General features: G+C 54.3%; 4 protein-coding genes across 12 annotated transcripts; all 4 read left to right on the top strand.

The window, feature by feature from the left end:
* Window positions 1–3,004: 3,004 nt before the first annotated feature.
* On the top strand, window positions 3,005–9,015 carry S100A3 (S100 calcium binding protein A3). Of its 2 annotated transcripts, none has more exons than XM_042254139.2 (3): window positions 3,005–3,503; window positions 7,923–8,062; window positions 8,514–9,015. In XM_042254139.2, exons 2-3 carry the CDS (start codon window positions 7,928–7,930, stop codon window positions 8,676–8,678), a joined length of 300 nt encoding a protein of 99 aa, XP_042110073.1. In that variant the 5' UTR covers window positions 3,005–3,503; window positions 7,923–7,927; the 3' UTR covers window positions 8,679–9,015. The 2 variants fall into 2 exon arrangements, with proteins under 2 accessions (XP_042110073.1, XP_004002576.1); XM_004002527.6 differs by lacking the exon at window positions 3,005–3,503 and adding an exon at window positions 6,044–6,069.
* Window positions 9,016–10,297: 1,282 nt separating this feature from the next.
* On the top strand, window positions 10,298–12,760 carry S100A4 (S100 calcium binding protein A4). The gene is made up of 3 exons (XM_004002526.6): window positions 10,298–10,455; window positions 11,294–11,449; window positions 12,460–12,760. The coding sequence occupies exons 2-3, from the start codon at window positions 11,309–11,311 to the stop codon at window positions 12,622–12,624; spliced, it is 306 nt and encodes a 101-aa protein (XP_004002575.1). The 5' UTR covers window positions 10,298–10,455; window positions 11,294–11,308; the 3' UTR covers window positions 12,625–12,760.
* A 1,035-nt stretch (window positions 12,761–13,795) lies between these two features.
* On the top strand, window positions 13,796–18,605 carry S100A5 (S100 calcium binding protein A5). Of its 8 annotated transcripts, none has more exons than XM_012181831.5 (3): window positions 13,796–15,252; window positions 16,454–16,612; window positions 18,328–18,605. In XM_012181831.5, the coding sequence occupies exons 2-3, from the start codon at window positions 16,475–16,477 to the stop codon at window positions 18,469–18,471; spliced, it is 282 nt and encodes a 93-aa protein (XP_012037221.1). In that variant the 5' UTR covers window positions 13,796–15,252; window positions 16,454–16,474; the 3' UTR covers window positions 18,472–18,605. The 8 variants fall into 8 exon arrangements, with proteins under 8 accessions (XP_012037221.1, XP_060258082.1, XP_012037239.1 ...); XM_060402099.1 differs by having other exon boundaries at window positions 15,214–15,397; XM_012181849.4 differs by having other exon boundaries at window positions 15,214–15,561.
* A 1,640-nt stretch (window positions 18,606–20,245) lies between these two features.
* S100A6 (S100 calcium binding protein A6) lies at window positions 20,246–21,635 on the top strand. The gene is made up of 3 exons (XM_042243274.1): window positions 20,246–20,285; window positions 20,885–21,103; window positions 21,464–21,635. Exons 1-3 carry the CDS (start codon window positions 20,246–20,248, stop codon window positions 21,598–21,600), a joined length of 396 nt encoding a protein of 131 aa, XP_042099208.1. The 3' UTR covers window positions 21,601–21,635.
* The last annotated feature ends 4,931 nt before the right edge of the window (window positions 21,636–26,566 follow it).

The following is a 26,566-nucleotide window of genomic DNA, read 5'->3' as shown; positions in this document are numbered from 1 at the left end:
TCCTGTTTTTTGGCTGAACCATGAAGCATGCAGGATCTTAGTTCCTCCACCAGGGATCCAACCCATGCCCCCTGCAGTGGAAGCGAGGAGTGAAAAAGAGTTTTAACCAAAAGGAAAGGGGGGGGGGGTGGATTGTAGACAAATAATAGACAATATTTCTGTGAATTACTTTTTTTTCTCACTTCCCTGGGAAGCTCTGCTGCTTGGGAACTGCTTACAGAGTAGCTCAGACAAAAGCTCCCCCCAAATAAGGGGTGAGAAACCCTGCTTGTTCTCACTGTTTCGCTTTAACTGCACATCTGGGGCTGGTGCTGGGCGAGGTTGGGCAGGCTGAGCAATGAAAAGAGAGGAGCCTATTTCCTAATATAATACCATGTAGGGAAAGGAACCAGTGAACACAGGTCAGGGATGTATGATAATGGTAATTAACATTTCCACAGCAGTTCCCAAAGCTGCTTTCATGAACACTGTTTCTTCAGCCCCATGGTAACCCCCCAGAGAACGATCATTAGGCCCCTTTTACAGATAAGGAAATCGAGAGGAGGAAGCGTCTGCCGTTCGAGGCGCTCTCGTTTTTGGCCAGGCTCTCTCATAGGCCTGTTCGAGCAACATCCCACTGACTCTTCACAGCGGTTGTGTGAGGGCCGTATCGCTAGTTTCCACATTTCACAGAGGAGGACACAGGGCCTGGGAGAGGTTAAGTACGGGCTTCCCCGGCGGCCCAGTGGTAAAGGATCTGCCTGCAATTCAGGAGACGTGGGCTTGATCCCTGTGCCAGGAGGATTCCCTGGAGTCCGGAATGGCTGCCCACTCCAGTATTCTTGCCTGGGAAATGTCATGGACAGAGGAGCTACAGTCCTTGGGATTGCAAAAGAGTCTGGCATGACTTAGCCCCTGGACAGCAGCAGCAGAAGTCATACAGGGAGCGGCGCTGGAATTTGCCCCAGGTCTGCGAGAAAGGGGGCTCCTGCTTAAGCGATATGCAGGCGATAGCCTGGGCCTTCCTCTCCTTCCCCTGGGGCTTTGTGTGTGATGAAGGGCACCTGGCTGGGCAGAGTCCAGATGCCCTTGGTCTCTCGACCCTGAAGACACAGGGAAGCGGATCCACTTGGTGATCGCAAGGCCGTAGTGTGGCTGCCTGCAGTGGATCCTGGCTTCTGCTGGCCCTCTGTCCCCGATTCTGGGGCTGTTTGGGCTGGTGGAGGCTGGTCACGATTGGCTGCCTCTGGAACTGTTCCCCGACTGGCTAGGCACCTAATGGGACAAATTTCTTTCTGTGTATTTGACAAACTAACAAACACATGAGTTTTCTAGCTGGTCTCAGTAATCTTCCCTCATCCCACTGCTCCCTGCAAATCTCCGTGCCAAGGCAGAGAGCAGGAGGGTCTGGAAAGTGGTGCTTGCTGTTCAGGGGCCTGCTGGCCAGATTCTCTCTCACCTTCTCCTGGAGTAAGGGCAGGGAGCAGAACCTCAGGGAAATATATCTCCCCTTCCATTGTGTCCCATTGCGACTCTGCTATTTGCTCTTCAAGGTCTGTCCTGCAAGAAAAGAGGGACAGAGGCAAAGGTGGATTCTGAGACAGTTCAGTTCAGTTCAGTCTCTTAGTTGCGTCTGACTCTTTGCGACCCCATGGACTGCAGTACTCCAGGCTTCCCTGTCCATCACTGGTTCCCAGAGCTTGCTCAGACTCATGTCCATCGAGCTGGTGATGCCAACCAACCATCTCATCTTCTGTTGTCCCCTTCTCCTGCCTTCAATAGGAGTGACCCCAGTGAGGCTCCCCATGCTCCCACATTCAGGTCATTTGAACTCCTCACCAACTCAGGGCTCCCATCCAGGAAATGGGCACAGTCAGGCATTGACTAGGCGCTCAGAAGAGGTGGTAGGTCTAAGTTCTACAGATTCTCTTTGATCCCAGTTCAGATTCTCTCCCCACCCCCATTCCCTAATTCTGTAGCAAAGGCCTCCCTGGCTCCAGCCTCGGTAAATCAAATACCCCTTCCCACACTCTCTCCACACTGGGCTCAGATGATGAGAGAGAGGAGATGAGTCAGTTTGAGGAGGTTCATTGACTCCCACGGGGCTATGAGACTGGGGGTGGGGTCACCCTGTCCCTCAGGCCCAGGTCCTTGTGGCACAAGAATGTTCGGGCGCTCCAGGACATTTCATCTGATTTCTCCCTGAGATGCAGAACCAGGCACTGACCTTCAGGGGGCAAAGGGGTTTCCCAGAGGCCTTTGTAAGGTGAAGGTGGTGATAGTGGGGAACCGAGGCAAGGAGGGAGGGGAGATGGAGAGGAGGGCAGTCCTGCCAGGTCAGAGAGCGTCTGCTTCTCTTCCTGCCACCCACATTGAGTGGGGGATTTTGCGTGTGGTTGCTGAGTTACACGCGGGGCCCTCCACTCTCACACGCTCCACAGGACTGTCAAATGAAATGAAGAACTTTCACACTGAAATCTCAGGGCAGGAATCTTCCAGATTAAAAAAAAAAAAAAATCAAGACCCAAACAAGGTAAAGGACATGCTCAAGGTGGAGAGAGGAGGGTGGTGGAGCTAAGAGTGAGGGCTCAGTGAAGGGGTCTTCTCATGATGGTCCTCCAGCCCCAGAGCACCTCCTCCCAGACTCTCCAGTCCACCCACCCTCCCCTCAGCTGTCACCTCCTAGGGTGAGCACCTGCCTGCCTCAGTCTGGGCAAACAAAAGGGAGGAGTCCCGGGGAGGTGCAGCCAGGCTGAGAAACAGAGAGGGCTGGGGGATAAGGACTCAGACTGGGAGCAGGTTGCCCAGCTCTCCCTTGACCACTCACGTAAAGTACCCCAGGCCCCACCGCTGTAGCCCTGCTTTCTGCTCTTCCTTGCATTTATGTTACCCATCTCTCATAGTACATTTGTTACCGTTTGTTGCCTGCGTTAGAGGGTCCTTTCCACAGAACTTGGATTTTGTCTGTTTTGTTTATGGCTATACCTCCAATGCCTAGAAGAGGTGCTTCTAAATATTCACAGGAGGACTTCTCGGTGGTGCAGTGGCAGGAATCCACCTGCCAATGCAGGGGACACAGGTTTGATCCCTGGTCTGGGCAGATTCCACGTGCTATGGAGCAGCCCAGGCCGCGTGTGCCTAGAGCCCGTACTCTGCAACAAAAAGAGCCGGCGCAATGCGAAGGCCTCACACTGCAATGACGAGCAGCCCTTGGTCCTCACAACCAGAGAAAGCCCATTGTGCAGCAACGAAGACCCAGCGCAGCAGAAAATAAGTACACTTTAAAAAAATAAAATAAATACTGACATGAGTCACGAATGGCTCTTACCCGGTCACTAATTAGCTGTGTGACTTGGGCAAGTTACCTGCCTCTCAGCCAACATTCACACGCTCACCAGGTGCCAGCGCTATTTGTCTATGAGCTGTGTGCATATTAACTCATTTATGCCTCACAGCAGTCCTATGAAACGGTGACCATTATTTTCCTTGGTAATCCACAGATGATGAAAATGAGGCCCAGAGAGGTGAGGTGATCTGCTTAGGGAAGGTGGCTGCTCATGGCATTCCTGGGATGGCACAGGTGGGAACAGTGATTGACCCAGAACTGAATTAATTGCTGGTCCACATTAGTCCCCTGCTTCTGTCCCCTACTCCCCATAATTCTTTGCCTATAAAACAGAGATAATCACAGCCCTCCCTTCCCTGACCTCCCACTGCTTGCTTCCCTCATCTAAAGGGGCTGAGTCTTCAGGGAGCTGATGGCAAGGTTGAGCTTCAGGTGCAGGGGGACTCAAGGGAGGCCAAGGTGTCATGAACTCTCTGGCTGCCCCATAAGCGTTAGGGTTTCTTCCCCATTCCACACTCTTCTGGATCTTGAGTTCTCTTTCTGAGAAATGAGGAGGGGTCTCTCAGGCCCAGGGATGAGGGGCGGGAGGAGAGAATTGATATAAAGGGATTTCCATTTCTGGTAATATGGTGATCTGTGCTGGTTCCAGCTAAAAACAACAAAAAGTGCTGGAGAGAATAAAAACAGCTTTTCAAAGCATTAAAGAGCTCACAAGGCGGTAAGGAATGAGATCAAAATCTAAGTGAAAGCAGATTCCAGGAAGAGAGCCACGTACTGGGCCCCTCGTATCCTGAGGACATCACTAAACTGAGCCAAAGTGACCTTTGGCTTTGTTTGTGGAAAGAGGAAGGGTTCATTTGAGGAGCGGAGGCAAAGGGGAGACCCCATGTAATGCTGGGACCCCAGAGGGCTATACCCTTAAGCCCCACACCAGAGGAAACCTACCCCCACCCCAAGGGAGTGCAGGGAACTCGGCCTTGGTGCCATGTGGAGCCAGGAGGACAGGGCACAAGAGCTCTAGCTCCAGGCTGCCCTGGCGAGAGTCTGTGCTTGGTGGGGTGGGGCGAGGGGGCACCAGGGAAACACAGCCTAGACTTCCGGAAGGGCCCCTAGGAGCAGCACGCCTTCCTCCCGGGTCTCAAGGCTTTCTACTGATGGTCCCCCCAGGGAAGCAAGCAGTTTTCTGCCCAAGGTGTCCAGGCGAAACCCTTAGGTGCTGTTTCAGGGGCTCCAAAGAGCTCCAGTGCCGTAGTTCTTTATGTCTCAGCACAGAAAAGAATTCAGGGAGAGGTGAAGTGATATAGTGAAGAAATGATTTACTGGAATAGGACGCTTGTGAGACTTAACACGCGGGAGGACGAGAGATGGCACACCGTGAGAACTTACTGGGCCACGGTTTTATAATCAGAGGAAAAGTGGGGAGGATGAGAAGACCTTCTTTGTCTTTCTTAGTAGACATCAATGCTTCTATCATTAGCTCCTCCTCCGGGCTGAGCAGGGGAGTTTTCTTGTCTCTACATAGTCAAGCTAGGTTCAAAAATTATTGTTTTCCTAATGTGTACAGACAGCATGTCAGCTTTCTGAGCTTACTGCGCAGTGTGTGGGGCTCACGCTGCCGTTGTTTCATTGTTTTGGGGGATGTCCTGAGCTTCTGTTGTGTGGTTTTGTTGCTAAGGAAGCCTGCTTGGTTTGGGGGTTATGCAAACCTGCTTTCAGGCTTCCCTGGTGACTCAGTGGTAAAAAATACACCTGCCAATGATGTGGGTTTGATCTCTGGGTCGGGAAGATCTCCTGGAGAAGGGACTGGCAACCCACTCCAGTATTCTTGCCCGGGAAATCCCACGGACAGAGGAGCCTGGCAGGGTACAGTCCACGGGGTTGCAAAGAGTCGGACATGACTTAGCAACTAAACAACAACAAGCCTGCTTTCTTGAGTAATGATTAACATTCAGGGGTCTTTCATATTTTTCTGCTTACCATCCCCTAATGGGATTACCTATTTAATCACCTATTTTGTCCCTTTGAAAGTGAAAATGTTAGTAGCTCAGTTGTATCTGAGTCTTTGTGAGCCCATGGACTGTAGTCCCCCAGGCTCCTCTGTCTATGGAATTCTCCAGGCAAGAATACTGCAGTGGGTAGCCATTCCCTGCTCCAGGGGATCTTCCCTACCCAGGGATTGAACCCCAGTCTCCTGCGCTGCAAGCAGATTCTTTACCATCTGAGCCACCAGTACTATGCCCTCATCAAAAAGACTGTTGGTCTGGGGATCAAGCAGGGAGAGTGTCTGTGGGCTCAGTGGTCTCACGATAAGTGGGGGGCTGAACCAGAGGCTCACCAAGATCCTCTCTGGCACGGGGATTCTCTGGGCAAAAATGTGTCCATCCTTCTTTCGGGATGCCTCTTCAGCATGAAGAGATAGAGGGCGGCTGTGATGAATGACCTGTCTCCTCTAACCATGCAGGAAGGAGATGGACAGGAGGCCATGCCCTGTTCCCAACGCTGGGGGAGGGCAGAGGGAAAATGAAGAGGTGGTGGTGTCTGCAGCCTTTGATGTACGCATGGCTAGGTGTGTGAGTGCGGCTTGTAGTAGGGGTTGCCAGGGAGGGAAGCAGGGGAGCCCCTGGGGGGCATCCTGAGCTTGACCTACTTGGATCTCCCCATAATTACTCCCTTCCTTCATCGGGAGGCTACAAATAGGGATGTCCTGTCTCTGGGTTCCTCCACTTGAAACGCCAGCATCAGTGGTGAGTGCCAGCTGCTTGGGTCCTGCCCTGGGCTGGGTGTTGGCCAGCCCGAGTTCTGTCTCCTGGCTCAGGGTCTGAGCTTGGGGGCAGAGGGATGACCACAGCGGGGACTGATGAGGTGAAGAGAGTCTGGTGATAGGCCCAGGGGTTCCCTGGCACAGTAAGGGGATGCTGGGGAGCTTGGGTTTAGGGGGTGTGCAGAGCTGAGGTCTGGCCGAGGGATGGGGACGATGGGCTTAAAGCACTGCTGTTGCCCACAGTTAATTCCCCCCTTGCCCACTCCCTTCATTCCTGCCGGGGAGGCAAGATGGGCCAGGGAGGCGGGCAAGAGAGGATTCCCTCTAGTCTCCAGGCACCGAGCTCCTGAAAAAGCCACAGTGGTGGCGCCAGGCAGGCTGGCAGGAACCCAGAGGGGCAGTTCAGCCTCTCTGCATTTCCCCATTCCCTGCCTTCATGGCCCTTTCCTCTCCTGGGAACCCGGAACTCTGCTCCAATCCTGGGCTGTCGCAAAGCGTTAGACCCCAGGCAGCGCTTAACCCCATTGTCTCTCCCTACTCTTGACCATCCACCGGGCCCAGCAGAGGACAAATCATTAGGGAGGGAGAGAGCCTTGGCCCAGGCTGCCGCGTGCTGCAGGACTCCTGTCCCCTGGGGGAACCAGGAGTGAGTCACTCCGCTCACGTGGAAACAACACATGCCTTCCTGGCTGCCTTAGGGTTTCCCCAGGCTGGAGGCATCTCGCAGGAGGGCAGTGGGAGGGGCCAATGCAATGGGGGTGGGTGGGCAATTCTGGGAAGGGCTTCCCCTCTAACAGAGCGGGGTACCTGTCTGCAGAGCCTTCTGTCTCAAGACCCTCAGGGGTCAGGCGGATGACTATAGTTGGGGTAGATCACAGACTGGTCCGGACCGGAGCTGGTTGTCTCCAGAGACCATCTGATTCAGGTCCCTGATTAGGTCTGCGAGGTGGGATTAACCCCATTTCACAGATAAGACACCTGAGACCTTAAATGGCTCATTCTCACCTGCACAGCTAGTCAGAGGCATAGTAGATCTTTGGATGCAGCTTCCCTGAGTTCAGGACAGATGGGATGGTGAGGGGGTGGTGGTGAGACTGTAGGGGTTCCTCTGAGACCTGACTCCCTCCAAGGGTGCTCAGCTTTGCCAAGGACCTGAGGCTGGGAGCCCAGAGCAAGGCTCTCCGTGCAGGTTCCTGGCTCTGGGGTCCTGAAGGGGAGGAAGATTCTGGGCTCAGGGGGCTGTGTCTCAGAGGGTGGTGCAGAGCTGGACCGAGCCACTGTTGGGTGTCAGATGATAAAAGATGGAGACAATAGTGGGGGCTTCCCTGGTGGCTCAGATGGTAAAGAACCCCTGCAAGGCAGGAGACCCAGGGTTTGATCCCTGGATCGGGAAGATCCTCTGGAGAAGGAAGTGGCAAACTACTCCAGTATTCTTGCCTGGAGAATCCCATGGACAGAGGAGCCTGACTGGCCACAGTTCATGGGGCCACTGAAGAGTCCAACGTGACTTAGCAACTAAACTACCACCACTGTGAGGGAGTGAGGTGACGAGTGGGCCATGCTCCCTGAGGGGTTTGCAGTGATGTCGGGCAATTAAGGCCTCTGTCCAGAAATGGAACAAGCGGTGGTGGTGGGAGAGGGTGGGGGCGGTTGGAAAATAAATGAGGAGCTGGTGTAGTCAAGGAGGGCTGCTCAGAGGAGGGGGAGCTTGTGGGGTCGGAAGCGTGTAGGGGGTTAATCATGTCTGGGCTCAGTCCTTGGGACACTTGAAGTGCAGCGGTGAGAAGAGGGGCTGACTCGGCTTCTGCCATGAGTCCCACCTTTGTTCCATGACAGTCAATATGGCCAGTCTTCTGGAGCAGGCGTTGGCTACTCTCGTGAAAACCTTTCAGGAATATTCACAGTTCTCTGGAAACTCGCTCTGCCAGGCGAAGTTCAAGGAACTCCTGGAGAAGGAGCTGCCTACCTGGGCCCCGGTGAGCACCTGGGCCGAGCCCCCAGGAAGCACTGCTTGAATTCTGGGAAAAGACCCTGCTCCGAGTCTGGGGCACAAGGGGGTGGAAGTTAGACTGTGGGGAGGGGTGCTGGGAGGGAAATGGGCACAACCGGAGTCTCAGTTTCTTCATCTGTAAAGTGGAGGAAAATCGCCTCCCAGACTGTGGAAGGGCGGTTGGGAGGACTGAGGGAGAGCTCTGTGAAGAATGCCTGACTCGCAGCTGGCGGTCTGTAAATGAGCTGAGAAAGAGGATTTGGGAGGGGAACTGACACGGTGAATCCTCAGAACAGGGAGGCTAAGGCTGAGGCTGAGGGCGTGGGTTGCTGATGGCGGGGAGGAGGCGTGGAGGGGAGGGAAGCTGGATGTGAGCACCAGACTGCTCTGCCCTCCTCAGCCTGCCTCCTCATCCCTCCCCGCCCCACCCCGCACAGACGACGCTCCGGGAGTGTGACTACAAGCAGTTCATCAGTGCCCTGGACACCAACAAGGATGGCCAGGTGGATTTTGTGGAGTACATGCGCTTGCTCGCCTGCCTCTGCATCTGCTGCCATGAGTACTTGAAGGACAGCCCCCTGAAGCCCTCCTGCTCCCAGTAACGGGCAGGGCTGCTGTCAGAGGGCAGAGGTTGGGGTCCTCTCGACCGCTCTGACTCTGCCCCAAGGTCATCCTGGGCACGTCAGCTCTCCCCTTCCCAGCCCCCCAGGCTCCTGCTTCTAGAATCTCCCAGGTTTGCCCCTGGTGTGTCAACCCATGGGTCCAGGAGACACGAGGGGACCATCCCCAGAATCACAGCTAGTGATTTGAAGAGCAGCCAGCCGCTGCCTCCGCCCACCAGCCACAGCGGTGGTGGCTGTCAAGGCCCAGAAGAGCATGTCTGGGAGAGAGATTGTGGCGGCAAAGGCCCCTTTTGTTCCTAATAAAGAACTGGCATCACTTGGCTCTGTTTGGTTCTTCTGAGAGGACGGCCTGGGGACAGAGTCCCACTGGGGCGTCACCCCTCCCTGGACTTTTCCACGGGAGGACAGGAGGTTGAGGGCAGTTTCAGACCCTGCGGAAATGAAATGGTCCTAATGTCCAGCAGGAAGGCATGGGGGCAACTCGGGGACGATGCCCATGGGAGGATGGTTTGCGGGGGGGGCTCTCTGTCTGTCTGTCTGTCTGTATCGGGCAGGTCTCTGAAGAAGAAGCTCCCTTGGGCTGTGAAGGAGGTGAGAGGAGGGTCAAACTCAGTCCCCCAGACCAGATGTTCTGGGAGGAGGGTGGGGCCGTAGGGGAGAGGGCGGGTCTGTCCCCGGCCCCTGGGCTATGAGAGCCCAGAGTGCAGCACTAATCTGATCAGGGGTTGGACTAGGGTGTTGCTCCCTGATCATTTGGGGAGGGGTGCTCTGCTGCTGAAGGGGGAAGGAGAGAGACCTTCAGGCAGACCCCTCTCCTTGAAGCCACAGCCACCTGAGGGGTTAACCCCCGACTCCTGACCCTCCCTCAACCCCTGAGCTCATACCTTACCCTGGGAGGTTCCCTTGATCCTTGCCTCCCCTCATTTTGTGCTGCATCACCTCTAACTTTCCTCCGCTCCCTGCCCTCTTCATCCCTGACACCCAGCCCAAATCTAAGCCCCCTCCCAAAGCCCTCTGCCAAATCTAAGCCCCCTCCCAACGCCCTCTGCCACCCCACTGCTCTCGGTCCCTTCAGTCCATCCCTGAGCCCCAAGGCATGCCTCTCCTTCCCCATTCCATCACTCTGGCATCCAGCGCCTTTCTGCAAGGATGTGCCTGCGGGGGGTCCCCAAGCCTCCTTTGGGTGTTAGCCAGTTCCTCCTCCCAGACCCCCAGCTCCCACTGTCCCGGGGCTCACTCCACAAGGTAGGAAGCTCTTTGGGGAGGGGTGCAGGGCAGCGTGAGCCGTCCCCAGCACCGAAACTGAGGGGCCCTCCCTGTCTTCTCAGGCTGCCGCATCCCAGGGCAGTTTCCCACCTGCCACCTTCCACCCCTCTATGCTGGCTGCCTGGTGGGACCACGTCCTCCTTGTCCCTCATGCCCCAGGCACAACCTGTCCCTCCCCCCAGCTCCCTAAAACTCGAGCTGAGCTGTGCACACCCACCCTCCAGGCCCCTGCCTGTGCCCCTGGGGCTCTCCCATGTCCGTCTGTGCCTGCTGGGGCAGGAAGCTAGCTTTCCAGGCTGGGCGGGTGGAGGGGGGTGGAGGGGGGCCGTGGCGTTCACCACATCAGCCCACGATAGGAGGGCTGGGTCCTGTTCTCCCGCATCCCCTGCCATGGGCAGGGCCTGGCCCGGGTATAAATAGGTCAGACTGCTGGGTTCTCCCCATTCTTCCTCTCTCCCCATCATCTCTCCCCAGCACTTCCTCTCTCTTGGTGAGTTGTGGTCGCCTGACTGGCATGCAAGAGGTGTCAGGCCGAGGCTGGGTGCAGGAGAAAGGGAGGTGGATGGGGGCCAGAGGCACTAAACGGGTCCAGATGTGAGATTCCGATGTGGAGGCTCTGGGGTGGGTGGTGTGCGTGTGCACAAGTGCGTGTGCACTCAGGAAAGAACAACAAGTGTGAGGTGGCTGGTGGGAACTGTCTGAGGGGTTCTGTGATGCCGGGGCTTGCGTGCGTTGTTGCTGCTGTACACACTGGTGGGTGTGTGGGCTGGTGTCTGCTGGGTGGCACACTTGGATGTGGAAAGCACAGTGAAGGCAGAAGGCGCCTGTGGGCTCTGGCTGGTTATGTCCTAGGAGCCTCGGTCCTGCACCAGCAGCCCAGCCCAAGGGAGGGTGGCCTCCCCGTCCCTGCCCTGCATCCGTGCCTCTGCCACCTCACCCTGCCCCTCCCTATGCACTGGTTTTTTCCGCTAGGCCCCTGGGCAAGCCTCCAGCAGCCTCACCCAGCCCAGTGTTGGGAGGGGGAAAGAATGGGCTGGGGTGGGGCTGCTGTGGGCTGAGCGTACCAGTGAGTGAATGGACCAAGTGAGGGTGGAGAAAGTGCTCCTGGGGAGCTGGCTGCCTGGAACCCGGAGCCTGAGCACCAGGCCCTGCAGGGGTTCACTGCCCCAAGCATACATTTCCCTCTCCCGCTAGGAGCTGAACCCCTTTCTGGATGGGAGCAGTGTCACCAATGTGCTCCCTGAGGGATGGGAGTGGGGGGCATTTACAAATACATAGCTGGGGGTGGGGTGGGGAAAATAAGGTTGTCTCTGTGACCCTGCCCCCAGCTCCTGATTGCTGCCATGGCGTACCCCCTGGAGAAGGCCCTCGATGTGATGGTGTCCACCTTCCACAAGTACTCGGGCAAGGAGGGTGACAAGTTCAAGCTCAACAAGTCTGAGCTAAAGGAGCTGCTGACCCGGGAGCTGCCCAGCTTTTTAGGGGTGAGTGATACTGCCTGGGAGGCACCCGTCCTCTGTGAAGCATTACCTACAGCTGGCATCTGCTGCTGACACGGGCAATTTCCAGGCAGAGAGCTTACCCTGGCTGCCTGGGGCCAAAGCACGGTGAGCACCCACAGCTCACTTCCTAGCACCCTCAGAAAGAGGGCAGAGTGAGCAGATAGGGTATGGTGCTCTGTACAACTTCCCTGGAGGGAAACTGATGCTCAGAGAGGCTAAGTAACTTCCCAAGGAAGTCCGTGTTTAAAGCTGAGATCATGAACTGCGATGGTCAAACTCTTGCCATCACTCCAGCAATGAAACTTGTTGTTGTTTTTTTTTAAGATTCTGTGAAAGTTATATGCCTTTTTTTTTTAAGTTGAAATATCGTTGATTTACACTGTGTTTATTTCAGGTGTACAGCAAAGTGATTTAGCTATATATACACATATCTATTTTTTCAGATTTTTTTCCATTATAAGGTATTACACAATATTGAATACAGTTACCTGTGTGATACAGTAAATCCTTGTTGCTTATCTCTTTTATATACAGTAGTGTATATCTGTTAACCTCATATTTCTATTTTATCACCATCCCCCCGCCCCATAAACCATTTTTGAGTTTCTGTTTGGCTTGTGGACGTGAAGATACAGTTCTCTGGAGACACTCACACACTTACAGAATTCTCTTGAGCAATCCCAGATGCCGTCTGTATCAACCTTTACGCTGTTTATCTATTGCTTTCATGACCACTGTATGATTGGACTCTTAAAATGACCTTGGCAGAAGAGGCTGTGGTCTCCTTTACGCAGTTGTACCCAGGTCCTCAGACTTCATCTGAGGGGTAGCTTAGCCCCTAGGGCTGGAGGTCCAGAGCCAGGCCCCGCAGGGGTGCCTGTGTCCTCCTGAGCTCCCGTCTGGAGCTCAGACCTCACCCGGTGCTAGCTCTGCTCCACTTCCCGACCCCGACCTCGCTTCCGGTTTCCACCTGTAGCCTCTTCCTCCTGCAGAAAAGGACGGATGAAGCTGCGTTCCAGAAACTGATGAGCAACCTGGACTGCAACAAGGACAACGAGGTGGACTTCCAGGAGTACTGCGTCTTCCTGTCCTGCATCGCCATGATGTGCAATGAGTTCTTCGAAGGGTTCCCTGATAAGCAGCCCCGGAAAAAATGAAGGCTCCTCAGGTGTGGGGCAGGGGTGGGCTGCCAGCTGGGGTCTTCCCTGTTGGCGGTGGGCGCATCACCTCACCCTGGCTCCTCCAGATGTGAGCACAATACTGAACAAGTTCAATAAAGATTCTTGAAAGCTATGAGGCTGATGGTCTGAGAAACTCCGGGGGCGTGGGGTGGGGCCTGAGGGATGCCTGGTGGGGCCAGTGGGGAGGGGGTAATGGAGGATGCTGGGAGTTGAGCTGTAGTCTTCTGGAGAGTGGAGAGCAGATTAGTGAAAGTGGAGAGGGATGTGGGGGACTGTGCATGTGTGTGAAGGACAGAGTCGACTCTGGATGGGGTCAAAGGCAGGGAAAGGGACCCCAGAGGCTTGGAACATCCTGGCTGTAGGATCTTAGCCAGTGTTCTCACCCATCCCACCTCCCCAGCCTTGCCTCTGGCAGGATCTCTGACTGAGGCTGGGATGGATTCGGAGGTCACATCTGCTCCTGGTTGGGGTCTGGAATGGAGTGTGGGTGCCCTGGGGTGGTGGGGAAAGGGCTGAGTCATGGGGAGGAAGTAGTGAGGCCAGAGTGGGATGGGGAGGAAGGCTCAGTCCTGACACTTACAGCTCGGGCCCTGCCTGCCACCTGTTCCAGTGGCCTGGCTTCAGACCCCAGGGAAGATGAATCCTTCCTGTCCAGGGTCAGATCAGGAAGGGGACATGGAGGAAGGGCAGCTTGATGGCCACAGCGTGAGCATATCATCCTTCTCTAAGCCTATCTCTCCTGGAGGCCCTGGGATGAGATTCGTTACCAGTTAACAGTCATGCTCCATCAGAGGAGGACAGAGGACCTTGGAACTGATGAGTGTAGGACAGTAACTGGATTGGGAGGGAGGGAGATAGAGGGAGGCGACCAGAGTTTTGGAGACAAAATTCTAGGCATGAGATCTGGTAAGTGAATTGAGACTCCCCTCCCCTCCTCCCTACCCCTCCTGAAAATATCAGGCACGATAGTGCTTCTCTTTAGGTTAAAGACCAGCAGCTCCAACCTGCAACGGGTGGGGGTTAGATTTCCAGGCCCTGCTTGGGTGGTACAGGGACCTTCAATGAAGAGGTGAGTAGAAGGCAGGTCCAGAGGCAGAGAAGGTCTGGTTCCCGTGACCTTTCAAGCTTTCCCCTTTTCTTCCATCACGTTGTGTTTTTCTCTCAAGTTGCAGAGGAGTGGGGTAGGTGACTCAGATGTTCCTTCAGAGTGTGACTACAGAGACTCGGATAGAATTTTGATCCAGGAAAAAGTTTGCCACTTCTTCCTTCTCCCCCTCATCCCTCGCCCCGGTCTGCCCATCTTCCATCGGAGTGCCCTCCCCTGAGTCTCCCTTCTGCATCACTCTCTACTTTGGAAACTCCTGTTGCTTAGCGACCAGTCCCTGCTGCCTCTTTACCTTTGGCAGCTGGGGGTGGGAGTGGAATTGGGGGCAGCCGGGAGCATCTAGGCAGGCTAGGGTTTGGCGGCATCAGCCACAGGTGCTAAGCCCCTAACTCTGTTCTCTTCTCATTCTTGAACTGGTTGGTGGTAGAACAATGTCTGGGCTTCCCTGGTAGCTCAGCTGATTAAAAATCTGCCTGCAATGCAGGAGACCCCAACAGGGTTCCTGGGTCGGGAAGATCCCCTGGAGAAGGGATAGCCTATCCACTCCAGTATTCTTGGGCTTCCCTGGTGGCTCAGATGGTAAAGATTCCATGTGCAACGTGGGAGACCTGGTTTCAATCCCTGGTTTGGGAAGATCCCTGGAGGAGGGCATGGCAACCCACTCCAGTATTCTTGCCTGGAGAATCTAATGGACAGAGGAGCCTGGCGGGCTACAGTCCATGGGGCTGCAAAGAGTCAGACACGCCTGAGCAACTAATCACAGAACAATGTCTGAGTCTCCCCTAGGATATAGGCAAATCTCCTTGACTCACACCCTGGTCATTACTGCACCTTGAACCTGCTCCCCAGAGTCTGCAGCCTCTACCCCATCATCCAGCCCTACCCGTCCCCGATTTCTGCCTTGGTCTCCCTGATTCCCAGTTCCCCAGGAGTCTCTGACAATTCTTTCCCATGGTGACCAGTGAGGTGTCGAAGAATCCTTTAAAAATCTTAGCCTACATACTCGCTAATGGTCTTGACCATGCCCTTGGCAGGAAACATCTTTCCCCGCTGATTCCCATCTTGAGCTGCATCTGTTCTGCTCTTGGGGTGGGTAGGAGGGCTCCAATACAAAGAGCAGCCTAAGGTATAGGTGGATACCCTGCACACCTCCTGATTCTTCTTTCCAGGGAGCCTGGCTGTCTTCCCATCAGATTGTGAGTTCTGGGTTTTGGTTGGAAAGACAAAGCTTCTGGGATTGAAAATGTATGTACCATGGTAAACTCAGTATGCTCCCATCCCCTCTGTTTAGAAACAAGTGAGGTGAGATTCGCAAAAGGGGGTTTCTTTGCAGCCATGTCCCAGGAGGCTCTGACCTAAGCTTCTTTGGTCCCTGGCCCCTTCTTATTGGCCCTTCTTTCCCCTGGTTTCCTGGGGATTGGAACAAGGGAATAAAGGCAGAGAGCAGTGGCAGGCAGCCCGAGTTTGCCGCGTGAGTTCTCTGGCTCTCTCTTTCCTGGGTGAGTCCTTCCTTCTGATCTCCCTGCTCATTTATATGGTAGGGCAAGCTGGGCGATGAGGCCAGAGGCTGACAAGCTCTGGTGACCTCCCCCAAGAAAGGCTGGGTCTGATGAGTGCGCATGTGCTCAGGGAGGAGAGGGCCAGGTATTTGGCATCATGGCTATGAGAATTTCCTGAGGAGTGGCCCTGGAGGTGGAGGTGGGGATCGGAACCAGCCAGGAGGCTGCTGCAACTGCCGAGACCCTCGCCTTCCACCGTGGTCCTGGCTGAGTCTCCCGGTGGCGGGGAGAAGCTGAGGGTTTGGGGAGGTAGGAGTTGAATGACAGGTCCGGTTCAGGAATAGCCAGGTGGGCTTCCGGCTGAGGGTAGGAGACAGCAGCTTCTTCCTCGTTTCCTGGCTCAGGACCCTGCACAGATTTACCTGCAGCCCCCAAGTTCCTTGGGTGTTGGCTCCTTCCTGCCTAAGGGGGAAGTGGTTTTCAAGTCTGAGTCACAGGAGCTCCAAGAGCTTCTTCCTTTGGAGGGGTGTGTGGCTGTGCTGGTGGACTGGAGGGCCCCATCAGACCCAGCCTCTGGATCCAGCCCTCACAATGACCCCGGAGAGGAGGCCCACTTCCTTCCCTGACTCATGACTGGTCCGTGTGTACAGTTCTCTGGGCGGGAGCCTGGGGACCAGCCGGACAAGTCCTGTCACCCCTCCCGGCTTCCTGTTGAGATCTTATCTTCCAGTTTCAGCCCCAGGTTCCTCCAACCCCTGGATTCTCTCTTTGCCCTGTCCCCCACTTCTGTAATGGGACACTCCCTGATAGTGGGTGGTTCAGGCTCCTGGGGCAAGGAGGGTGACTAGGGCAAGGAGGATGACCTCTGAAAAATGAGTGCCCAAGCTGGGTCAGGCCGGAAGAAAATCCTGACCCTTCATTGGTTCCACCATTTGCCACCAGTTCTTCTGGGGAGGTCAGCTTTTTTACAACATCTTCTAAGCAGGAGAGTGTGCAGTCTCCTTCCAGGGCTGGTCAGGCTCTGGCTGTTCCAAGTTTGCTGTGGGTCTCACTACAGCCTATCCTGAGACATTGGGGTCCACGTGCTAGATTTTGGTCTCACCATGCATTCCAGTCACTGCTCCTTGAAGGAGAAGCTTGGAGAGGGGCTAGTGATGGGGTCCGGCTTCCTGGGGAACGTGATCTTTCCCTCTCCCTTCAGCTTCTGGAACTGCACGCCGTGATGGAGACCCCCCTGGAGAAGGCCCTGACCACTATGGTCACCACTTTCCATAAATATTCTGGGAGAGAGGGCAGCAAACTGACTCTGAGCAAGAAGGAGCTGAAGGAACTGATCAAGAAGGAGCTGTGTCTTGGTGAGGTAGGTTCTGGTCCCTCCCCTGCACCCCAGAGTCCCAGTGCTCCCTGGGCAGTTGGGGGAAGGGAGGGAAAAGAAGGGGAAGCACGGATGCCACTGTCAGGGGCTCCCCAGCACGAGGGAGGGAGGCCCCTCCAGAGGGGGCGCATGTCTGTCTGCAAGATACACTAGTCTCAGCCAGGACAGGATGGCCAAAAGTAGGGGCGGAGACCCCAGGAAGACGGTGGGCATCTTGGGCGTGCACAACTCTAGACCTAGCGGGGAGGGATGAATCAGGTATCACTGGGAACAGAGAAGGGCAGCGTTTGCAGGGTGGACCTCAGCCCGGGTGAGGGATTCAGAGAAGGAGATCAAGGAGACTTCCAGGTTGAGGCTGGGTTCCTGCAGCTGTGGAATCTGTGAGAGGAATGGGGTGGGTGGTGGGTGAGGGCGTTCAGCGGTCCAGGTCAGCTATGCAAAACTCACAGGCAGGGCTCCCACCTGGTCCTGCTCTGTGCGTCCACCACTGCTGGGGCTTTCAGCTGATGCTGACGGGGGACCCCAAAGGACCATTCTGCTAGTTTGTGAACACAGGTTGGAAGGAAGCAGAACTGATTCTTACCAGATGGAGGTGGTGGGAGGGAGGCAACTGAAGAGGGAGAGGCCTACGTGGCAGTCATCACATTATTGTTACACTTAAAAAAAAATTGAGGCTCAGATACATTATACAATCTCCAGCTAGTGGGAGGCTGGAATTCCAGGCCAGCTCCACGTATCACTCTCCCTCTTTCCTTTAAAATCAGCCTGGGTCAGGGGGCTCTCCTGCGGCATCCTGAACCTTAGCGGACCTCCCTAGAGAAAAGTGGGAAGGCGTCTCTGTGGACAGGGGACCAAAGCACGTGTGGGTGTCACCAGGCCTCCCCTCTGGCCTTCCTGCCTACTTCTCTGCATCCTGGAGTTAATGAGGGCAGAGGGAGGGGCCGTGGGTCCAGCAGGGTTAATTACAGGGAGACGGAGGCCCTGGGGAGGGCCTGGCTTTAACAGGAGCCCAGACTGGGGACAAGCACGGCGTCACAGAGAGGCTGTTTCCATCTCCGTATGTCCCGACGTCCTGTCTCCTGTGGCAAAGCTGGAGTGGAGGGCAGCGAAGAGGAGCGGGCAGGATGTGCCTGTATTTTCTTCCTGTTCCCCCCAAGCGCCCTGTCTCCCTCCTCTTGTAGAGCTGAGCTGGGAGGGCAGGGGACCAGACAGAGAGCAGGCCTGGGTGCCATGCACTCATTCCATACAGCTGTCCTGCAGGCTCTCCTAGCTAGGGAACACAGAGCTCTAACCACTGCTCTCGTGGAGGGATGTGTGATCTGCTTGCGTTCTGAACGATCCCCAACAGGGACAGAGTAAGACTTGGATGCTGCTCAGGGCCAGTATAGTCACCAAGCTGTTTCTATGAGGTGTTGTAGGAAATCTAGCTGTTTCTTTGAATGGTAGAAATTGTTGAGAGGAAGAGGGGCGCCTGCAGTAGCTGTACTCTAGTCATTTGTTCAGGTTGAGGAGTCAGGGCACGGAGGCTCTGCTAGGTGTCAGATCCCATGCTGGCTGTGGCCTGGGGGGAGGCTCTGGGGGTTGAGATGCTCCGTGTTGCTGACTCAGCTGGGGATCAGCCTGAGGCCACCTTCCCAGGGGCCACCGCAGGGCTGGGAGAGGTGGCTGGCTGACCTGTCTCTCTATCTGGGCCCTCGAAGAAGATGAGGGAGAGCAGCATTGACGACCTGATGAAGAGCTTGGACAAGAACAGCGACCAGGAGATTGACTTCAAGGAGTACTCGGTGTTCCTGACCACGCTGTGCATGGCCTACAACGACTTCTTTCTGGAGGAGAGCCAATGACCGGGGCCTGGTCCCTGGCCCCTGCAGCTCTGTTCACAAACCCTGCATGGCCCCTCACCTTCCCCTCCCTCCCAGACAGACCCTGCTTCAGCCTTGCCCTCCAGCAGAGGAATAAAGGTTTTCCATTCCAGGTGTCCAGGGCTGGTTTGGTAGATTCTTTTCCACCTTCGCTGGGGTGGGGTGGGGCCAGGCAGAGTTTCTCCTTGAGTAAATGGACAGCCTCTGGGACTTAGGGTTCTGAGTCTTTCAGAGTGGGTGTGACTAATCTTATCCAGGCGTAGTCTTGCCCTCCACACACACACACACACACAAATGGGGAAGCGGGGCCAGGCTTTTGCTTGTCTCGAGGGAATGCTGCAAGTATGCAGAGAAAGCTGCTGAGGCAAAGTGCTCAGGGAACGAGGACACGGGTGAAATCCTTAGGTGCTTTTTCAGGAGCTCCAAAGAGCTCTGGTACCATAGCCCTTTATGTCTCAGCATAGCAAAGAATTCAGCAAGAGGCTAAGTGATAGAAAAGAAGTGATTTACTGGAAGAGAACGATTGTGAGGTTTACAAGTGGGTGAGTGAGAGATACCGGGCCCTAAGAACTTACTGGGTTACAATTTTACAATCAGAGGAAAGGTGAGGAGGGGGAGAAGACCTTTGTCTTTCTTAGAAGACATCATGCTTCCATCATTAACTCCTCCTCTGGGTTGAGCAGGGAGTTTTCTTGTCTCTACATGGTCAAGTTAGGTCCACAAATTACTGTTTTTTATGTGTACAGAGAGCATGACCTCGGGATCATTAACTTACTGAGCTCACTGGGCAGTATGTGGGGCTCATACCATCACTGTTTTGTTGTTTGGGGCTATGTCTTATGTTTCTGATGCATTGTTTCGTTGCTAAGCAAGCCTGCTTGGTTTTGTGGCTAAGCAAACCCACTTTCTTGAGTAATCATCAATTCATAGGGGTCTCTTATACTTTTTCTACCTATAGTCCCCTAGTGGGATTAACTGTCCCACTACTTTGCCCCTTTATTCTGTCCCTTTCACTGGGGGCAGCTGGGATTTGGTTCCTGAGGGCAGTGGTGGGCAGGCCAGAATGACTTGTCCCTGGCTCACAGGAGGCTCTCCCTCCCCCCAACCCCAACACACTAAGAAAACAGAGTCTGGCCTTGACCTCCAGGCCAGGCCCTTCTCCTCCATTTCCCCCTTTGCAACGAGCCCCATCCCCCATCATCTCTGGGGTCCAGAGATTTCTGCTGTCCCCACTTCTCCATAGCAAAATCCTTTCTTAGGAGAGGATCTGAAAAACTTTGCAGTGGAGGGTAAATAACTAATGACACAGGGCTCTGCTCGCCTGGGTGTGCGTGCACTTTAAAGGGCAAGAGGTTCCGAGTGGAATTCGGGAGGGGCGTGGGGTGGGGGAAGGGAGGGGGTGGTGGCGGCAGGAATTTATTGTCCCTAGTGGGATGGGTGTTCCAGAGGCCCTGTCACTTCTATCCTTCATCGAGGGTTTTCCCAGGATAGCCACCCTCTTACTTCTACACGGACAGACAGACAGACAGACAGACAGACAGACAGACACACACACAGTCGCTGCCCGGTTCTCCGCCTCCTCCCCTTGCCCTGTCACATCAAGACATGGGGGACAAAATGAGGTTGGGAGATTAGGAGGTCTTCCTTAAGCCCCTCACACCCACCCCACGGAGCCCCGAAAAGCCGGGGCAGGGGACATGCAAAGTTCGGCCTGGGTACTGTGTAAAGAGCCTGCAGGGTGGGGCGTGGGGGGGACATGGGCGGCGGGGGCGCTTTCGCTGACCGGCTTCCCTGCGGCGCAACTATAGGGCGGGCTGGCCGACCACTCAGCCTTCCGCTCGGTCGCTCCCTTCTCGTTTCGCTGCAACCGGCGGTGAGTTCTCCCCAGGGCCGCCGCCGGCGCTCCCTGGTCCGCTGGCATTCAGAGTAGGCCGGTGGCGGGGAGAGGCAGGCCGTGTCAGGCTGGCCCCGGGCTAAGGCATCCTATGGGGCAGCTCTCACAGCGGGCCTGGGAGGCTGCAGGAGGGTGCGTCCCAGGCGTGGGGTGAGTCAGTGCCACGGTATGTAGTCCTGTGAGGATGTGTGCGTGTGTGTGTGTGTGTGTGTGTGTGTGTGTGGCGGGGGGACGGCGGCTGGGTGTGCAGCCTCCAGCCCACACTCCCAGCATACTCCTCAACTTTCTTGGAACCCCTAGAGGAGAGTTCTCAACTGTGGTCCTATTTATTTCTTAGGATCCTAGAACCACCTCTGCTCTGGTTCCCTTCTCTGCAGGACACTCATCTCTTGGCCCTAGAGTCTGCCCTCCCCTCCCCTTCCAGCCCTGGGCTTTCTCCATCAAGGCTCACCTCATTCTAGCCAAAGGGAGTCGAAGGGATTGCTTGACAGTGGTCTTGAGGTGTGTGGGTGAGTGAGAAAGCCTTGCTGCCCAGGCTGCTGACCTGTCCCGCTGCCTGCACCTCTGAGCCCAGTCTTCAGCTATGGGGACACCCCCTGGATCAGGCCATTAGCCTCCTGGTGGTCATCTGCCACAAGTACTCCGGCCATGATGGTGACGAGAACACCCTGAGCAAGAAGGAGCTGAAAGAGCTTGTCCAGAAGGAGCTCACCCTTGGGGAGATGAGTGAGCCTCCCAGGCCCCCTCTCCCCACCTCCCACTCTTTAGCAGCAGGATTGGGAGAGGACGGGGTGCCAGGTGCATCTGACTCACCCCTGTCCACATTCCAGGGCCCTAGACCACATGTCTTACCGTTGGTTCACACTCCTGCGGGGCTGGGGCTACTCTCAGCCTGGTATTCCCTCCCTTGAGTGAGGGACAGAGGAGGGGTAAAGCCAAGTGAACCCAAGGTGGAACTGGATCTTTGGTGACGAGTGAGAACAGAGACACTTGTATGAGAGAAGGCTGCCTGGGAGGGGGAAATGCAGAGAACTCAAGGTCTCATCACCATTGAGTCTGGCTTTCCCATTCTGACACATTAAAAGATGCAGGATGCGGAAACCGCAGAGCTAATGGACGAAATGGACCAGAACAAGGACCAGGTGGTGAACTTCCAAGAATATGTCACCTTCCTGGGGGCCTTGGCTATGAGCTACAATGAACTTCTCCGGGACTGAAAATAAATTGGGAGGTGGAGACGCCCTCTATCTGATCTGTCTGTCTAATGGTGGTAATTGTACGATAAAATTATGATTATTTTTTGTTTAAATCTACCCCTGTGTCCTGGCTTCCCAGTGATTTCTGTCTCCTCCTCTGCTTGATGCCGCATCAACCATCAGAAGGTTACAGTTACCTCTGGGAGTGACTCAGTGACTCACCAGGCCAGGAAAACTGGTGGGAAGGCTCACAAGATGGTGGATGTACCCTAACAGAGTGGCTGTGAGTTCATAAGCTGGCTTTGATGTGGATTAGAAAAGATGTCCACTCTGGGTGAAGCCGCCTTAAAGGAAAGGCTTGAGGGGTCCCCAGGCTTCCTGGTGGTGCTAGTGGTAAAGAACCGCCTGCCAGTGCAGGAGACAGGAGAGATGGGGGTTTGATCCCTGGGTCAGGAAGATCCTCTGGAGGAGGGCATGGCAACCCACTCCAGTATTCTTGCCTGGAGAATCCCATGGACAGAGGAGCCTGGCGGGCTATGGTCCATGGAGTTGCAAAGAGTCGAACACGGCTGAAGTGACTTAGCACACACACACACCCAAGCGGTCCCCAGTAGAGTGGGTTCTGGGATGGGCTTGGAGGAAATGGTGCTTGAGTCAGGCTGTGTTGAGCCCAGAGTGGAGCAGAGATGGTCCTAGCAAGGTCCCTGATTATGAAGACTTATTTTTGCTCTGGGTATGGTCAGAGCGGAAGAGTCACAAGCGCTGGGAGGCGGGGCTGGTCCACATTCTCACCACAGTGAAGTGGGGGCAGAGGAGGTGCCACTGACATGCCCAGCCCCTGGTCAAGGAGTGTTCTGTCATTCTGTTGAGACCACCACAGACAGACAGGACACTGGATGCTTGAGTTCCATTCTGATGCCTATGCCCTGGGTGGTCGAAGTGGGGAAGCACGCTTCAGGAGTCTGACCGTGCATTCAGGGGACAGGGTTCTTTGTACTAGGGGTGGTGGTCTGAGAAGCTGGCAGCTGTGTCAATATGTGAATCATGGGGTGTTCGTGAAAGGGGTGGAGTGGGGGGGTCCTCAGGATGGGGTGGGGATCCCAGGGCTGGGCAACCATGGCTTCAAGCTTTTCTGTCAATATTGATCCAGCCAATCCCTACAGCCTTAGCAGAATGAATCACCCCGGTTATTCCATCAGAGCCAAGCCTCATTCTCAGCCCCCATCAGGGAAGGTGAGTAACTGTCTGAATTACTGCCTGAGTTCATTGTTTGCGTTAGTGTTTTCACTTGGTGGGTGAGGGTGGGGGCAAGGGGGTAAGTTGTGTCTCAGGGTGATGGGGCAGGTGTCATAGTTCTGTCCCCTCCAGGCCTGGTGGGCCCCAGGCAAGTTCCCCTGTAGGCTCTGGGGACCTCAAAGGGAAACCATATCCTCCTCTTCCTCTTTCCTCCGCACTTCCCTGGGGCCCAGGTTTGCGGCATTGTCTTCTTCCTCCTTGGGGTGGGGATGAGTGGACCGTCTCAAGAGGGCTGGAAGCCTTACCTTTTGGTGTCCCTCCTTCTCTAGTGGCCTCTCCTTCCCTGCAGGGTGTAGTGGCTTGCACAGTTGGGAACCAGGAAGGGACCCAGGGCCTGAGGTCCCAGGCCTTGGTTGCATCCAACACCACCTGGAAAGGTACCTTCCCAGAACCCCAGAGGCCAGCATATTGGGGCGTGGAGCGAGCGCCCTCTTGTGGGCAGAGAGCAGGACGCTGCAGACCGGCGGGGTTGGCTTTCTCCAGCCCCTGGGGAGGGGCCAATGGTGGTTGGTGGAGCCCTTCCAGTGAAGAAGAACACGCCACTTGGCGCTCAGGGAATGCCAGCCGGGTGATCTTTTGGCTCCTGGCACCTAACCTCTGGACAGCAAGATCAGACCAGTCAAGTCTTAAAGGAAATCAACCCTGAATGTTCACTGGAAGGACAGTTGCTGAAGCTGAAGCTTCAGTACTTTGGCCACCTGACGCGAAGAGCCGACTCTTTGAAAAAGACCCTGATACTGGGAAAGAAGGCAAAAGGGGAAGGGGGCGGCAGAGGATGAGATGGTTGGATAGTGTCACCAACTCAACAGACGAGTTTGAGCAAACTCTGGGAGATAGTGGAGGACAGAGGAGTGTGCTGCAGTCCATGGCGTTGCAGAGTCGGGCATGGCTCAGAGGCTGAACAAACGCAAACCTAACTCAGCCCTCGAATAAAGCAATTTAGCTTCAGCTAAGACATGCCTACCACCAGCAAGTCGAAGAAAGGAAGGCGGTTTGCAAAGACAAATAGAATCTGAACCCTTTGCCTCCCCTCCCTCAATTTCAGGGCCAAGAAGACCATACAAAGAGGGAGGAGGGGTCATTTCAGCGGGTGAAGACCCACTGCAGGCGGAGGGGCTGCGCAGACAAGGCCTGCAGCCCTGCGTCTTCAGGGAGCTCTGGTGGGTGGGCAGGCCGTGAGGCCGAAGGAAATCAGTAAACACGCACAGTGCACCCGCACCTTAACAGACATGTCCTTTATCATCTGTCTTTCCATAGTAGTGGAGGGGAATAGGAACACAGATTTAAAAAATAAAACCGCAAACAAATAGCAAGTCTTCTGTTTGCTTTGAAGTTACGGTTTTTTTTTTTTTTTTTTTTTTTTTGTGGGGGGCAGTGGGAGGCAGCAGGATTTACAATGAAATTTGGCGGGTGCTCTACTCAGAGGGGTGGGATTGGGTGTGGAGGGGAGGCACAGACTGGTCATGTTTTATTGCGTTTGCTTCCAACTGGTGTAAGGTTGGACGTGAAGCCTTTAGCTCATGCTGTGGAACAGGGGTCTGGGCTTAGAGCAGAAGGAAATGTTCAGATGTGAGCTGGGGGCTTCATACCGTGTCCCTTTGCTGAGGCTGATCCAGGCCTCTGGTGGAAGTGGCTGTGTGTTCCCCATGCCCCTTAATGAGGCTCCCTTTTCCCTTGTGATGTATAAACTGGCATTAATCCTACAACCTAGTCAGCCTGACTCCCAGGAAGCTGAAACAGCAACATCACAGCCCATGTCTGTAAGCTGGGGCGGGCCCCAATCAAAGGAGTTCAGGACTGAGTCACAGTTTGTAACTCTTTGTTCTCTGCCAAGCGTATCCAGTACAGTGGAGAATAAAGCCGCCGTGCATTTGTATAGCGCTTTTAGTTTAACAAGGCACTTTCTTACCATTGTCTTTTGTGATGCTCACAAGATTCATGGGCAGTATGAATTATTAACCTTGTTTGACAAGTGAAAAGACCAGTAAAGCAGTAAGTGCCTCCACCCTGGGCAAACTTAAGTTCAGAACTGGAGCTGCTCCATTCTCTTTGCCAGTTCCTCAGTGCTTATCACATCATGGCATATTTTGGCTATTTCTTTTTCATGTTTTTCTCTTAAATGTTTTCATTACGTATTGAGAGTGTACAAAATGATTTACAGAAACAATCAGTGAGTCAGAGTTGCCTGGGCCTGGATCTTATCCTGGGCTGGGTCCCATTCAAGGACCAGACATTCAAAGACTAGTGACAAGGAAAGATGATTTTTCACTACTTGTAAGGAGGGAAAGGGAACCTGTTCTCTTCTTCTGGAATGGTCTCCTTGGGAATGTCACTGGCCTGAATCCTAACACCACCCTTTGGAATGTAAATAAAATTTCTCTAGGAAGAAGATAGCGTCAGGAGTCTCCAGTTTTTAGATCCTAGAGATCTCTAAATTCCGAGTCTTCACCTCTTTTGAAGTATAAATACCTAGAGAGATAGCTTTGTTTTCTTGAGCTTCTTGAAGCTTAACCTTGGGACCTACCACAGACAGTAAGCATTTGACTTGGGAGACAAGTTAAAGAAAAGTGAAAGTCTTAGTTGCTCAGTTGTGTCCGACTCTTTGTGACCCCATGGACTGTAGCCTCGCCAGGCTCCTCTGTCCATGGAATTCTCCAGGCAAGTATACTGGAATGGGTTGCTATTTCCTACTCTAGGGGATCTTCCCAACCCAGGGATCAAACCCAGGTCTCCTGCATTGTGGGCAGATTCTTTACCATCTGGGCCACCACGGAAGCTCTGGAGCAAAACAATTAAGTACAGAATACCTGCAAGTTTAATTCTCAAGCTATGTGAAGAGTCCCAGTGTTAGGGGAAGCACGCTGATTGAAACCGCCCACCCCGGCCAGGCACCGTAGTAACCATTGCATGAGTTGTTTTCCACAGTAGGTCCTGGTAAGGAACACAAAACTAATAAGCCATCTCCAACCGGAAGAGTTCAGGAAAGGCGGAAGGATACACCACGTGTCCGACCACCTCCCAGAATCCTTCTTGCTGGCATCCATCTTGGCTGAACAAGGCGTGCACCACCAGCAAGGACTCTGAGTCAGAATGATTGTCTAAAGACAACCCAAACACTAATCCCAACACTATAAAATCCAAGCCCGAGAGCCACATGGCAGAGCAGTCCTTCTGGGTTCCCTGACCCTACTGCTCTCCGCCTGGGCACCTCCTCCCAATAAAACCTCTTTGTCAGCACGTGTGTCTCCTTGGACAGTTCATTTCTGAGTGTTGGACAAGAGCCCACTTTTAGGCCCTGGAAGGGGTCCTGCTTCCTGCAATACCAGGAGGCTAGGGCTTGTGCTGGGGAACTGAGATATTCACTGAAGTTTTATTTTCTGGCACACAAACAACTACTGTTAATAAACTAGAACGCATTTTTCCATAGCTTGTTTATGACCGTGTTACTATATATAAATGCAGTCCCGAATATAAGAGACATTTTGTATAATTGCATTATAAAAATAGCATCATGATCTGTATATGTTTTTCTCATTTTATTTTTCTCCATTTATCAATATATCATGAAAATCCTTTCAAGTCAATCTGTAGAGGTCTAAATCCTTCTTTTTAATGGCTGTGTATTATCCCATAGTACAGAAGCACCAAGTGGTGCTTGCTGCTTCCTATTTCCTATTTCCCTAGAGGTGGG

Source organism: Ovis aries, chromosome 1 (genome assembly GCF_016772045.2).
Source record: "Ovis aries strain OAR_USU_Benz2616 breed Rambouillet chromosome 1, ARS-UI_Ramb_v3.0, whole genome shotgun sequence".
Taxonomy (NCBI): Eukaryota; Metazoa; Chordata; class Mammalia; order Artiodactyla; family Bovidae; genus Ovis; species Ovis aries.
Note: the sequence above shows the minus strand (reverse complement) of the source record. Positions and strands in the feature narration are given on the sequence as shown.

Bases quoted from the DNA above. Each gene is read 5' to 3' on its own strand.
- S100A3 (XM_042254139.2), top strand. From the start codon at position 7,928: ATGGCCAGTCTTCTGGAGCAGGCGTTGGCTACTCTCGTGAAAACCTTT. The intron at 8,063-8,513 runs GTGAGCACCTGG...CACCCCGCACAG, and splicing joins AGCTGCCTACCTGGGCCCCG to ACGACGCTCCGGGAGTGTGA.
- S100A4 (XM_004002526.6), top strand. From the start codon at position 11,309: ATGGCGTACCCCCTGGAGAAGGCCCTCGATGTGATGGTGTCCACCTTC. The intron at 11,450-12,459 runs GTGAGTGATACT...TTCCTCCTGCAG, and splicing joins AGCTGCCCAGCTTTTTAGGG to AAAAGGACGGATGAAGCTGC.
- S100A5 (XM_012181831.5), top strand. From the start codon at position 16,475: ATGGAGACCCCCCTGGAGAAGGCCCTGACCACTATGGTCACCACTTTC. The intron at 16,613-18,327 runs GTAGGTTCTGGT...GGGCCCTCGAAG, and splicing joins AGGAGCTGTGTCTTGGTGAG to AAGATGAGGGAGAGCAGCAT.
- S100A6 (XM_042243274.1), top strand. From the start codon at position 20,246: ATGGGCGGCGGGGGCGCTTTCGCTGACCGGCTTCCCTGCG. The intron at 20,286-20,884 runs GCGCAACTATAG...AGTGGTCTTGAG, and splicing joins CGCTGACCGGCTTCCCTGCG to GTGTGTGGGTGAGTGAGAAA. The intron at 21,104-21,463 runs AGATGAGTGAGC...TTCTGACACATT, and splicing joins GAAGGAGCTCACCCTTGGGG to AAAAGATGCAGGATGCGGAA.